Here is a 14567-nt window from a genome sequence, read left to right on the forward strand (position 1 = left end):
ATATATTATTTTTAAAATTAACGTATGCACAAATTAGTGGCACATTTGTATGTATCGAACAATGGGATTTGTTCATTTATCACACTCTTTTGCTTTGTTTAACGTGGTAACAGGTTTTGTTCATAATGTGTCAAAAGTAAATTTACTTCTTATTTAATTTTTAAATCACTATCATTGAATATGTTTTGAAATAGTTTTGACTTTACAAGATCAAATTAGTCTTGTTCAGTGTTATTATGAATGTAAAAGTAGTTTAACAAACGGCATACGAAAATTCATAACAAAACATAATTTCATAATTTGTCCATGCAGTTTACAAGCTTACAGAAAGTTAATGGACAAATTTGAGAGAACTGGTTGTGTTACGAATGAGGAAAAGTCTGGAAGACCTACATTGGCTAATGTTAATGTTGCTGAAGTGTTAAGTCAAAATGAAGAAATAGCTGAAAATAGTAACTATGGAATATGTAGTGTTATTGAAATTGCAAAACGTCGTTAGATGAGTTACACAACAGTTTGCATAATTCTTAGAAGAATTCTAAAAAGTATCCTTATAAATTGCAACTTTTATTTGTTAAAGTAGCTGATAAAGCAAGTGGATATGCTCTTCGAGTCTTGGCATAAATTCAAACAAATCCGCAGTGGTTGGATAAAGTTTTATGGACTGATGAAGCACATTTTCAATTGAATGACGGTGTTAATATTCATAACTGTAGGATTTGGACTGACACTCATCCTCATACTGTTACTCAGCAAGGACTACATGATTTGAAAGTGACCGTATGGTGTGGATTCACATCCCATTATATTATAGCGGTTACGGTTACCGGACAACATTATTTTGACATGCTTCAGAATTTTGTTATACTAGATTTACGAAATATAACATCGAGAACATAATCTTCATGCAGGATTTATACACCACTTAACGATTGTCACGTCACACGTTTGGTGATCGCATAATAAGAAGCAGACATTTTCCTAACACCTCACGTCACACGTTTGGTGATCGCATAATAAGAAGCAGACATTTTCCTAACACCTGGCCAGCGCGTTCCCCTGATATCTAACCAGCAGATTTTTGGCTGGGGAGGGGGTTATTTAAAAAACCGAGTTTTTTTAACTGTTCCTACGACTACCGACGAACTAAAATATGCAATTTTGCACAAAATCTAAGATATTCTATCAGATTTATTAGTAAATGCTTTTCACAACATAGAAGAAAGATTGTTGCTTTTTGAAGAAGAACAAAATGGTGGACATATTCAACATTTAAACTGAATTCAATGAACTCCCATATATTTATGAGTATAAGTGTGTTCTTGTTTTGTGTATATCTTAATTCTTATAAAGATTATGGTAACGTCAAAATGTACGGTAACTTACATTTGAATAATCTTTTATATAATTTGAATGAATGAAAGAGAGGGAAATGAAATGATAAACTCTAAAGGTACGTGAAAACACGTCCTTGCAAGGGAGTTGGAGCTGTGAAAAACTGAATATGTGAGCTCCAACCTGTTAGCCACTTGTCTCACTTCGGTTTTCGCTGCTCAACTGAAGAAGCGCTAGAAAATTTCGAAAGTAAAAAACCGAAAATGAACGTAACTTATTAGCTACAACATACGGGGAGAAAGGGGGAGAAGCACAGCGAACTTGCCAAGAGGAGATAGAAACGCGAGGGTAGTGACCAAGAGGAGAAGTTGTCGGAGTCTAGGCAACGAAAGGTAATAGCCAATATGGCTGTTTGAAAATTCAAACGCGTAAGATTTAATCATCTTAAGGCAATAGCCAATTGGCTTTTTGATGATTTTTCTCAGTTCAGGAGACTAGCCAATTGGCTCCTTGATGAATCCATCGATCTGTAAAAGAGGACGATTAGATTCTGTTATAGCTGAGTTAGATGTGAATAATATTATTAATTCTGAACAGTTACCAGGGTCTGGGGAAATGAATGCCGAAATGCCATGGGGAAGTGAATTCAGGTCCGTGGCACATTTCTTTTAGGGCTCATCCCACCATTTGTCTTATCGCCATAGGAAAAACACGAAAAATCTTAGGTAGGATGAGTTGTCTCAATTTCAGAGACTAGCCAATTGGCTCTTAGGTAAAATAACTCTACGATTCGATGGATGTAGACTAGCCAATTGGCTGTAGTACAACTCCATCGATCAGCAAAAGCGGACTATTGGGGAAGATATGTTAGCTCAAGTTATTTAATCATCGAAACGGTAATGGCCAATTGCTCTTTGATCAGGAGACTAGCCAATTGGTTCTTTACTCCGTCGATCTGTAAGTGGGATAGAATATATCTATAGCCCGAGTTAGAGCAAGGTCATTTCACAGCGGTTGCTTATTCGAGTAAGTATTAAGACATAAATGATTCATCTACCTAAATCTGCCTCCGTGTCTTCCTGTCTTAAGATAATAACTATTGGATCTGTCTGGTCTCTTCGCCGTAACCTGGGGTCATACCTGCCAAGGCCTGATATGAGCGGCTTGGGGCAGGCACGGGTGACCGTGTACAAGTTCCTAACCAATCGAGCAATGAACTCGTATACTTTTAAATATTCTGATATTTTTGTATTTACAGATTTCTTCACACACAAGTATTAAGACAATTACCAATACATACATCGTAAGGAGAAGATAATAACATTGCCTAAAAATATTTTCATAATCTAAAATTTGGTATTGCTAGCAATAAATAGATACTAGGTGTAAAATAGTAGTCTAGTAGACAATATTGAGGTTAAAGAGGTACCAAATTTTAAACGTTAAGTGTGTTATCTATTACATGATGAAATTTCATATCAATACCAGCAACTTTCAAACTTTTCTTCTAAGAGAAAACCTTGACAGGCATATCAGTGAGTAGGGAGTAGTATATCACAACCATATAAATTACGAATAGCGTCTTTGCGTCCGACAATTCGCTAAAAATAATATTTTATGAACAAATTTAAAATGATGAAGTGTTTGTTTTCATTTCTTTTTACTTTGTAATAGTTTTAATAATCTACATTGCTATAGTAATAAAACTTACACATAAGGGTTGCGGGTTCCATCAGTAGTCGCGACCCTTACTTTTATAGTTAACTCAATAATGATGTCCGGAATAATAAACACAACATTAACACATTAGACTCATACAGGCACTCTATATCTAAAGTAATGTCGATCTCTGTGTTAAACTACACTTAAAGGTGCTGGGTCTTTTAAAGCTGATATAGGCCTAAGAGACTTTGAATAGGTTGATATGATATTTTCATTCTGTGGCTGAGTATAGACTCATATGAACAATCTGTATCTGAAATAGTGGCGATAAGCTATATTAAAATACTTGACCTATATTAAACTGATATAGATTTTAAATAGGTCAGTATGATATATGTAGTTGACTTTAATTTTCGAGATAAGCAAAGAAAAAATAAACAGTTTTTATGTGAGTGATTGTTAGAAACAGAAACAATAATATTGTACAACTATTTCCAAAAAAAAAAAATCAGGAATGACAAAAAATGTATGCACTTTTTTACAAGAAGAGAATAGACACTCGGAACAACCTAGGAAAGTACAGTTAAAGTAGTTGCTCTGTAATCGAATCAGGCTGCAAGATCTAATCTTGGAGATTATTATTATTATTATTATTATTATTATTATTATTATTATTATTATTATTATTATTTATAATAAGTAACATTAATTAAATGCAATCCAGAAATAAAAATATTACAAATAAATGTAAACTATATAAATAAAGACAGTCAAAATTAATAAAATACCAAAACATTAAATGTATTTAACCCACCAGATAATGAGACTACAGTGTGTTAAATCAATTTTAATGCTCATTTCGTAAAGACATAAAACTCCTCCTTAAATACAGAAACTATTCAGGACTATGACATGGTGATAAAAGGCATTGTTTACAGATAAGAAAGAATACAGAGGAAAAAGATATAGGCGCAAAAAACCTGTTTCACGGCTAATTCTTACAACACAATTTCCCCAGATTATAACTGGAAGCTTTTATTCTCAGCCTCTGTAAGTTACGTAAAATTATTATATGTTTGTATAACTAAATATAGTTAGGTCTATATAAAAAACAGACAAATTGTTTCTTTCTACTTTTTAGGAAATTAATTCCTCAATGCTGGGGTTTTCCTCGGACAGAAAATAAAAATATGAAATTTTGAAATGAAAAATATTACAAATATAATTTGGAAAAAAAATTATACTGAGAACCTTTTATTTTGCTACTCTAAATAATCTTATATTTTGCAGGTAGAGAAATCTAATCAAGATTGAAGGAAAATCTAAGGTGAAACAATATAGACATCGGTAACCAAATTTGAAAGATGTATGCCTACTTAGTGCTAAAATTTATTATTATTTTTTTTAAGTCTCAAATGTTATTTCTTTATTATTTACAAAATATATAGTCTACTTTATTAAAATTAATGTAACTACATTAAAAGTTCAGAAATATTTGTTTATTATTCTTTTGTATTATTTTAGCTTCTTTCTAAAAGCAAACTTTTACATATGGGTCCTAGCATGTGTGTAAAATTGCTGAAGTATTCATTTGAGTTTCCAATGTTTTATTCTTAGTTCTAGACTTCTTCTTAATTGTGAGAACTTAATTTAGAATCTCACAAATTACATGCATTAACCCCCCCCCCAAAAAAAAACCTAGAAACATTTTCTTGAGTTAGATTGCTAACAAGCCATTTCACGACTGTAGGCAATGAAAAAATAATATTGTTAGCTCACCAACTTCATGTTTCCAGTTGTACCACTTGAGAGCGCTCGTGAGACACTTCCCAGACTGTTACACTTAACGTGTGATGGTCTTTGCATCCATTTCACCTTCTTTTATACGTACCTGCACGAACACACCCGGACCTCCCAACAATGAGATGGTCAGAGAGAGGAGGGTGTGCCTTCATTGGGCGGCGCGGGGGGGCTAGGTCCGCCGGCTGTCAGAGGGGAGTGCTCCGAACGTGCGTCAAGAGATAGTATTCCCAGACCTTGTGAAATGGAATCCCCTCTCTTGTATTGTCCAACTCCTTTGTTACGAGATAGTCCATTCAAAGCAGATTCTTAAATTCTTCCAAGTGCAACATTTAGATAAAAGCCACTTTTAGAGGATGTAAACACACATGTTCAGGTGATTACATCCACTGCAGGTGATACAGTAAGGCGATAAAAACCTGTCTTTATTAAAAAATACAGGCGATTTTTTTCCCTCATTTATTGGAAAGTGAGTCTTTAAGATGTTCTTTGAGATTGGAGTAGTAGGGTACTAGTGCTAAATTCAGATATTCCTCTGAGAAGGAAACGAAAATAGGCGGGGAGGATGATGAAACTGATTAATTTTTTTTAAAATAAAGCAATAATCAAGTGAACAACAGTTACATCAAAATTGTTCAAGTATCTAAATACAAAGTACTATTTTCAAACCAGAAATAAATCTATAAATGACTCTTATTACTATTAGTATGTAGTTAATGTAGCCTTAATGTTTTAGTACTTCTTTATAGAGTATTTAAATATGTGTAGGATATTTTACGTAAGTGTCGCATAGTTATTTAAAACTAAGCTCTTACTATACCAAACTGCAATACAATTAATAATGTAAAAATAATTTGAGAAAAAACTAAAGACTTGTTTCTCACTTATCACAGAACTGTAGGTCTATATTTTAGATGTCCTGTAGTATAGTATTTTCAGGATAGTGAAGTGAGATAGTTAATTTTAACAGACAATAAATATGAAGCAAAGTATATTAAATATTGTGTTAACAATGGCAATTTAGTATACAGACAGAATACTAATTATCTACAGTAAGAATTGTAATAAATTTTCAAAGTGTGGGAAAATAAATACTTGCCTATAGTTCAGATTAATATATTCGAAGGAAATTAATTTCGTCTGTGTAACGAAATTCTCCTTTTTCACTCTTCGAAATGAACAGTTACCAACGCGGCAAACTTATTGCTGTATATTTCTGTGTACATCTTCTTAGGATCGTTGAAGCCATAAATTCGAATTAATGAGGTACCCGTATTCCTCTCAAATTTATGATCGTTTCTTTGTATGAACTGCATGGTCATATATCAATAAATTTGTGTATCCTAATTAGATTTAACCGAGTTCGGTTAACTTTTGGTTCCTTAGTGTAACAAAACGGCCATGGAATTTTTTTTATACGTATTATTTATATTTAGGTATTTTCTGAAATTAACCTTATCGTAGCTTCTTTATGGTCACATAATCGTCTTATCGTGTTGAATGACCTGCCTTAACACATCGTTAGCAAAACTGTTAAAGCATTGACTTCCTACGTTGGAGTTCAGGTTCAAGTCATAGCGGATTTATCCGAATTCTGTGTTGGGCGAGGACGGTGTTTGGGGCAGGTTTTCTCGAGGAACTCCAGTTCCTCTGCCAACATTTTACTAGGTATCTCTCCATATCAACAATTTTTGTGGTGCTACGCAGATTATTTTTGGGGTGCTGCGCAGTCAACGTCGAACATGGTAAAGTGATGTATAATTAGACATTTTACTGCTGGGTAACTACTATCTAAAAGTATTTATTGTTGGGCAAATATAATGGTATTATGATTTAAAATATTTAAGCAATTACGCCATGTTACATAGTGTTGTAGAAATTACACCAAACCAATTTTAGTTTTCTTATTATGTACCTTTTTTTAACTTCAATGGCCTGAGATAGGCATGACTTGGGGACTCCATCTTAATCAAACTGACCGTTATCTTGATAACGGAAATATGCATAGTTACTGAACAAAATTCGAACATACAATTTTGATTTCCACTCAACGTGCATGCTATATTAAATTTCATTTGTCAAAAGATCCTCAAAGTCGTCAGAGTTTTCATGTTGTCAAACTGCAGTAGGCCTGCTATCTTTTAAATCTTCTTTTTCTCTGAAACTTTGATGTTTATTTCTAAGATTTTGAAATAAATTAAATCATATTTATTCTTACTATAATAACTACACATCTTTTCCCTTCTATAAATTTTGAAGGTTTGAATAATTGAGAGATCATAAAATGGAAAATTACCTAAATTTATATCCGAAAAAATTCTAATATTTCATCCACATATCTGTGTCTCCTATAATTCCTCGTTGTTCCTGCAAAAACTCCTATGTGACATATTTATCTATTTTAAGATTTTTGCTCTATTAAATAACTTAAATAGTGATAAAGCAAATAATAAAATCTCCTACATGTAATTATGTTTCTTTCTTTCCAAAATGTAAGAATTTACAATCTGCTATGCACTACTGTCATAGAAGAATAAATGTGTTTTCTCTTCCTACTGAAAAATTTCATATTTTGCACATAGGAGTTATTGCGGGAACAACGACGATATATTTTTTCAGCAATCATAAACTGATTTATACAAGACTACTATACGTACTCTTTCTATTAAACCAAAACTGGTTTCTTAAATATAAAAAAAATATGCAATAAAAAGGTGATAAACTCAATCAAGTACAATTCTTGAATTATATTCTGAAACCAAATAGTTTTCCAGATCGCAATACCTTCCCTAAACAATAATTAAAACCTAACTCCATTTTTTCACGGTATATGAGGGAGTTAAAGAAGGAACACACGAATTTGATGGCAGGTTTCACCATAATAAAGGAATATTTATTGAGCTTATATGGAAATTTTCTTTCAAACTGCGCACATTGTTAGATATACGTAGTAGATAGACAAATATAAGAAATGGCTATCATGCTAACTAAAGATTTTTGAGTTGAGAGTTTAATAGATTATCAAGACCGGAGTAGCCCGGGCCGTGAGTAGATAGTGCTCTCTTAGTTGATGAAGACCGTTGAGGGCACAAGATCATTTCGTATGTCACGTGACAGCGTAAGCATACAAGGAGGATGGAAACTCAACTATTATCTTGAGATTCAGCTATGCGACTTCTACCTTAGAGACTACTTGTCTCACTTTTTATTATTTTTTCTCAATTGTTTAACGACGCAGTATCAACTACTGAGTTATTTAGCGAAATGATATTTGGCGAAACGAGGCCGAGGATTCGCCATAGATTACCTGAAATTCGCCTTACGGTTGGGGAAAACCTCGGAAAAACCCAACCAGGTAATCGGTCCAAGCGGGAATCGAACCCACGCCCGAGCGCAACTCCGAATCGGCAGGCAAATGCCTTAGTCAATTGAGCTAAGCAGGAGGTTTTGTCTGATTTTGTTCGCACTGTTACACTTAAGGGACTTAAGAATATTTTCCAGGGGAAAAACTGTAAATTGGAAAGAACGTTAAAGGCTGGACAATTAAGCAGGACGCGCACAGTCAACCTGCAACAATATAGACAGCAATTACCACCGCATCCCACACCAGCCTCCGTGGGGCCAAGGGAGGAAAGAAACACTGCCAAAGCCAAGTCCTCGATGTCTGCGCCGGCAATACCACGCTTGATTGCCAGCCGAAGATAAGAACGACAGAATTTTGAAATTCGAAGTGTATAATGGTGAGTGATAGGTCCGTGGCCCATTTCTTTTCGGATTCGTTTCGACATTTGCCTTAATAGTTTAGAGAAACCAAACTATGGATAAACCACAGGCAGGATTGGTGGTCTCAATTTGGGAGACAGGGCCAATTGACTTTTTAATAGTAGTGGCCAATAAAAAACTGTAATGCCTGAAAGAGAAATATATAATTAATTAAATGGGGATTGATTAGTTAGTAAAACCGGACTTGCACTCGATTTGTCTTGCTCCCTTTTCTATTTAACGTCCCTCGAGGTTTTTCACACAATAGTTACTGTAATCAATAGTCAGTATTGGGTATATGGGTTGTGTATGTACATGAATGTGAAATAAAATACACTCCAGTGTTAAAGACATTTCGTATTCTATTTTATCATTTTAATTCGAATATAGATGTTTCACACAATCATTGAAATTCCCTTAAATCCAGTAATTTTACGTATTTGTCTATCTGCTGTTCAGGTCTATGCACAAAGTTTGAGGAAAATTTCAAAATGAGCTCATTAAAAGTTCGCTTGTTGGATAGATTTTAGCTAACTATAGGAAATGTACAGGCCTGTTTAGAAATGAAATAAAGTTCCTCCGGAAAATCAGTACATTATATGAATTAAATCTAGTTAAAAGCTAAACATGTAAGTGTATTATTTGATTGTCTATTCAATGAATATCAGAAGTCGTCGGGGTCGTTTGGTTAGCGAACGATACTCGTGCCCCTAAGTTGCATTCGGGCGTGGAACTGAATCTTATTTGAGTTCATTATCAGGATTCGATTTCTCTTCGAGGTTTACTCCAAGTATAAAGCAAATCTTTCTATGCCAAATTCCATCCAATTTTAAAAGTAATCATGCAGTTGATACTACTCGTTAAATAACAGATGAAAATTATACCGAAGATGATAATAAAACTACTAAAAATGCACCGCAATTATTTCAACAGAAAATGAGAATATATGTTGAGTAGTAGTCGCCCTCGGTACCGTAGTTGGTATAGTGCTGGCCTTCTATGCTCGAGGTTGCGGGTTCGATCCCGGCCGAGGTCGATGGCATTTAAGTGTGCTTAAATGCGACAGGCTCATGTCAGTAGATTTACCGGCATGTAAAAAGAACTGCTGCGGGACAAAATTCCGGCACACCGGCGACGCTGATATAACCTCTGCAGTTGCGGGAGTCGTTAAATAAATCATAATTTAATTTAATTACATTCAGTAGTCTTCCAAAACGAATATTGTTAGAGTTCTGTCAATATACAAAGTATCTTTATAAGAGACCTAGTTTATAAGTATTTGTGCCATATTTTAGGTCTATGCATGCCTACATAATATATTTACATATTAATTTATTTTATCTATCTATATCTCATTCACTACGCACTTTCTTGATGTTATTGTCAGTTATTGTTATAACTAGAGACGAGAATTTCATGCACTATAAAATCCCAAAATATGTATGCATTCATGCACTATCAAACTGTGAAACATGCACGATCAAGCGAAAAATACATTAAAACATGCAGTTTTTTTTTTTTTCCAAATTTCTTATTTCACTTCAATTTTTTTTTTTTTTTTGCACAATTAACAACTAACAACATTTCTAAATTGTTTTCTGTTAGGTTCCTACGCTTGTCAGTCAATAAGTTTTTATAGACAGAGAATGACCTTTTTACATCGGAAGAAGTTATGGGTGCAAACTTGAATGAGCCTTTCCCTGTTACTTGTTTTCTTCCCCTTTTCCTTTTTCAATCCTGATTTCTGAAGTTAAAATGAGGGTCATAAAAATCGAGAAACTGAGGTGTCCACTCAAAACCATTAAAACATACATTTAAACTGAATATAGGCCTAATGTATATTATATGCATGATTAAGCTAGAAATTGCTTAAATATGCATTATGCCTGTTTTATCCTCAAAAAGTCCAAAACATGGAAATATGCACGGAAAAAGTACACATATTTGGAACTGGAAATTAATGAAATGGATAAATACTAAGTTTGAGCTATGTTCTAAGTACCTACAAAAACATGCATTTGCATGGAATTCTCGCCTCCAGTTATAACCATAGTTCGAGAGTAGTTATATTACAGAACAGGGTAAATCAAGACATTTAAAAAGCACTGAATCTATATCTCATAACCGGAAAATAATCGAGCTTTAATGAAATTTCTTTCCATTATTTAACTGAGATTTATGAAATTACACATACACGTTAGGCTACGCCTTACCAGAGGAACTCTGCACATAAATCCAGATTTATCCAATCAATTATCAGAGAGAAAGTAAAGTGTCTTTCATTGAGAAGATTAGGCCTATGTACATCAGTGACATGCGTTATCCAATATTTATCTTTCATTTGCGAGTGTTTACACTGTTCATGAATTCATTCTTAGAAATTACTATTGAGTTTGCATAGGACTTTGCATTGCCAATTATGTAGCTTCTTTTGTGAGAAAATATCCATGTTTTTTGGGTGTGGTTCTTTCTCAATCATATGTTGATAGTTTTGAAATTTTGGTGTATTAATCACTGTAGCAACACTGACTGTCAGCTCCCTGCGACGATATCTATAAATTAATTTTGAAAAATGAGATGATTTTAGAACGGCAGTTATGACTGTCAGAAAGAATCAGCTTTAACCCTTGCATTCACTCTTAAGTTGACTTATAACTCTACTCCGTAAAACGAAGAGTAAATTCTCATCTAAGAAACCAAAAGGAATTAAGTCCAAAATCTTTATTTGAGATATTGTGAGATGACACTATGTACGCAGCTTTATGACTTAACTTCCTTTGGATATCGAAAAATATACGTAGCAATCCATCCCTGCAACTCGGAAGTACCAATATAAAAAAGCATAAAATACTATGTATGAATCAACCATAACCTGAAAATCCATGTTCTGGCGCTTACTTCCTTTTGCCGTCTGACATAAGATTTGTTAGGTTGAACCAGAGAATGCGCATTATTCTCAGCTCTTCTATGACAAATTGATATTGTCCACACGAGAATTTTGTCTAGAATAAATTCAGACGTTAGTTATTAGGAAGCACTTAGTGCTGAACACAGTGAAAGAAAATTGTAAAATTGTAATACCTTTGCCCTTCTTCTGCACTGTAATCAATATCATGTTATTATTTAGACTCGAGACCTGAGGATGCTCTCGGACGTTGGTTTGAATCCCGCTTCGACTGATTATCTAGTTTGTGTTTTTCCAACTCTTCCAACAGTAAGACAAGTATCAGGTAATCCCATAACGACACTTCGGATTCATCTTCTGAAATACCACTTCGCGAACATCTGTTCCACCGGCAAACACAACAAGCCTTCAGGCCGTGGAGCGATCGGAACAGAAAGAATGTATTAGAATCCTGCTGGGCTCTTCCGGCCTCATTAACTTGCAATTTTGATCTTTATAGTTGCAGTTTTTGATTAGCCTTGTTATAGGTCTAGTTACTTATAGTCTGACTAGAAATCCAGGGGAACCGGATTCAATTCCCTTTAGGAGAATGATTTCGTATATGTATAATGTCTTGTGTTCGACATATTGTGTTGTTTCAAGTGAACCTTACTCCATGCTGACCACACGACCAAAGAGTCTCTCTGCTGGGACTGTCTATTATTGGTTGAATATTCTCAATACAAACAGAATGGATCTAAATGTTCAAACTTTTAAAGTATATTGAAATGATGAATTTATGTTCTGGTGTAGAATTCTATAATTTTGTTCACATGAACCATCCAACTCCTTTCACCTTCTTCTCTACTGTTTGTTGTTTAGTCAACTGTCCGACGATACTGTATATTGTAATTATGTATAATTAAAAAGCAGTGAAACTTTCAATTTCTTAAGAATTTCATTTCGTATTCTAAATGCAGCATATTATAGTTTAAGTAGCGCAGTTGAAGTGAAACTAAAAAAAAGAACGACTACATTCATCAACAAGGGAAAAATGGACTACTCCGCTCACACATCCTTTACCATCAAATCCACCAAAGAAGTTCTTCACTCCAAAATTCAATGTAGCCGCGATACCTGAAGAAACATCTGCGTAGAATCGGCATCACTATGTCACGACATTCTATTTTGTGACCGTCAGGAGAAGAAATGGACTTTGAACATCTTCTGCAGTGTTAAAACGACAACCTTAAGACAATAATATTAGGGAAAGACCTACCGGCACTATGAAAACAAAAACTTCATAAAACTAGTTGATTTGTATTGGACTGCAAGACATGAAATTGATAACATGTTCAAAGCTGATGGCATGGGATAAAAAAATTATGACAACTGTTTTAAATAACTGAGACCTTGAAGGTTGATATATTTTTGTGTATTTTGTTCGGCATTACATAAGAAGTCCAGAGGTAAGTGTGAAATTGTATAGGTTTGGTTTGCTACAGTAATTTTCCTGATTTCAACTTCAATAATTCTGTTTAGTGAGGTCGTCTTCCGTGTTCTAGTGGTCTAGATTCGAGGGTTGAAAATCGGCCTGGGAGATAGATTTTAAAAGAAGGTTTTCTCCTGGAGGGAATTAAATCTAGAAGATCCGTGTCGTAGCCTTACGACACATGAAAGAACTGTCTCTCCAGCAGAGGGTTTCAGGCAAAATTTATGGACCACTTCACAATGGACTCAATATGGGCTTGTTATGCTTTCCATCTTTCACCTATACCTACTAAGTTATAGGCTTCAATCTAATCAGTAAGAATTCGGAAATCAGCGTTTGAGTCCAAATTTCCACACATTGATTGTGAATGTTATCAACATTTAGGCCTAATTCATGTGGTAATCCATAACATATACTTGTCTTAGATGAAACGGTTCTATAATCTTCCAAGGAGAGAGGAAATATTAAATGTCAAATGTATTTCACTGCCATTTCATGTAAGTAACATGAATATACATTGCAAAGTAATTAAGATTTGATATACTACTTGTGTAACATGGAACTATTTTAGAAAGCTTCGGTGCAGTTGCAAGACGAAACGAATATGTTGTACATCAGGCATGTCAATTGATGCCCACAGAAGCAAGCGCGCGCTTTAGACCCCAGGAGAGCCTGAGCGCTTTACAGCGGAAAGGAAAGAGACAGACGAAAGAGGTGGTATATGCCGCTTGGTCGAGCTATATGCAGGGATGGCCAGCACTGATTCAATAGATAAAGGGAAGATAACTTATTAAAACTGTATCCATGTTAATTTTTAGATTTTCCTGAGAAGTATAAGTGCATTATAAGAATGTAAGTTTTAATTGTAATGCTCATTTTTCACAAGTTTGATTTTTTTATTCAAAAGAAATATTTTCTCAACTTTTCGTATAGAAAAGTGAAATTATCAGGTATAGGCCTATTTATTTAGTAGCATTACAGAATGTTTTCCTAAATCTAATATACCGTATGTACGTATTACTGAAGATAGTTTATTGAAAATTTTGAAAATATTCGCATGGAAATTGTTTGTAAGGAAATGAATTAACAAAGCAACTACTGTTACATCATAAGCAAAAGATACGTGCCCATGTGTTGTAAAAATGTCAGCTCTATAGCTTCAGCAGATTTCGAGAAAATAATTTAATATTCTGATGATAGGAAGTTGGTCACAAATATCACCTTAAAAGCATAATGCGATAAGAGTTTTGTTAAGTTATGTAATATTAGTTACACTTAAAACAGATACAGTACCTAGGTAACTTTGCTTTGTACTGTAATATTGTTTTGATTAGTTTATTGATTACTTTTGCAAGGCTAAAGATACCATCAATATCAATTCCAACTTATCACGTCATACTCAATCCCTTTCTTTGGAATATCACTTTCTTTATGAATGATGTGTTTCATCCACTTAATACAGTATAATATTATACTACTATGGAATTTAAGTGAATATTCCTTCTTAACTCTCTATTATGTTATTAAGATTTAAAACACAAGTGCAATATTAAGAAATCAGTGTTAGTGCTTTTGTTTTACAGACAATATAGATCATATTAAACAGAAAGACGCCATATAAAAATAACGACA

At 34.0% G+C, this 14567-nt stretch overlaps 1 protein-coding gene across 1 annotated transcript in view; it reads right to left on the reverse strand.

Moving 5' to 3' along the window:
- The window catches only part of LOC138694428 (endocuticle structural glycoprotein SgAbd-2-like), a 28006-nt gene extending 23092 nt beyond the window's left edge, over window positions 1-4914 (reverse strand). Inside the window, exon 1 of the mRNA XM_069818125.1 lies at window positions 4777-4914. Coding sequence (XP_069674226.1) covers window positions 4777-4863 — 87 coding nt within the window. The 5' untranslated portion in view covers window positions 4864-4914. The remainder of the gene's footprint in view (window positions 1-4776) is intronic.
- Window positions 4915-14567: the final 9653 nt, after the last annotated feature.

This window comes from Periplaneta americana, chromosome 2 (assembly GCF_040183065.1).
Source record: "Periplaneta americana isolate PAMFEO1 chromosome 2, P.americana_PAMFEO1_priV1, whole genome shotgun sequence".
Classification (NCBI taxonomy): domain Eukaryota; kingdom Metazoa; phylum Arthropoda; class Insecta; order Blattodea; family Blattidae; genus Periplaneta; species Periplaneta americana.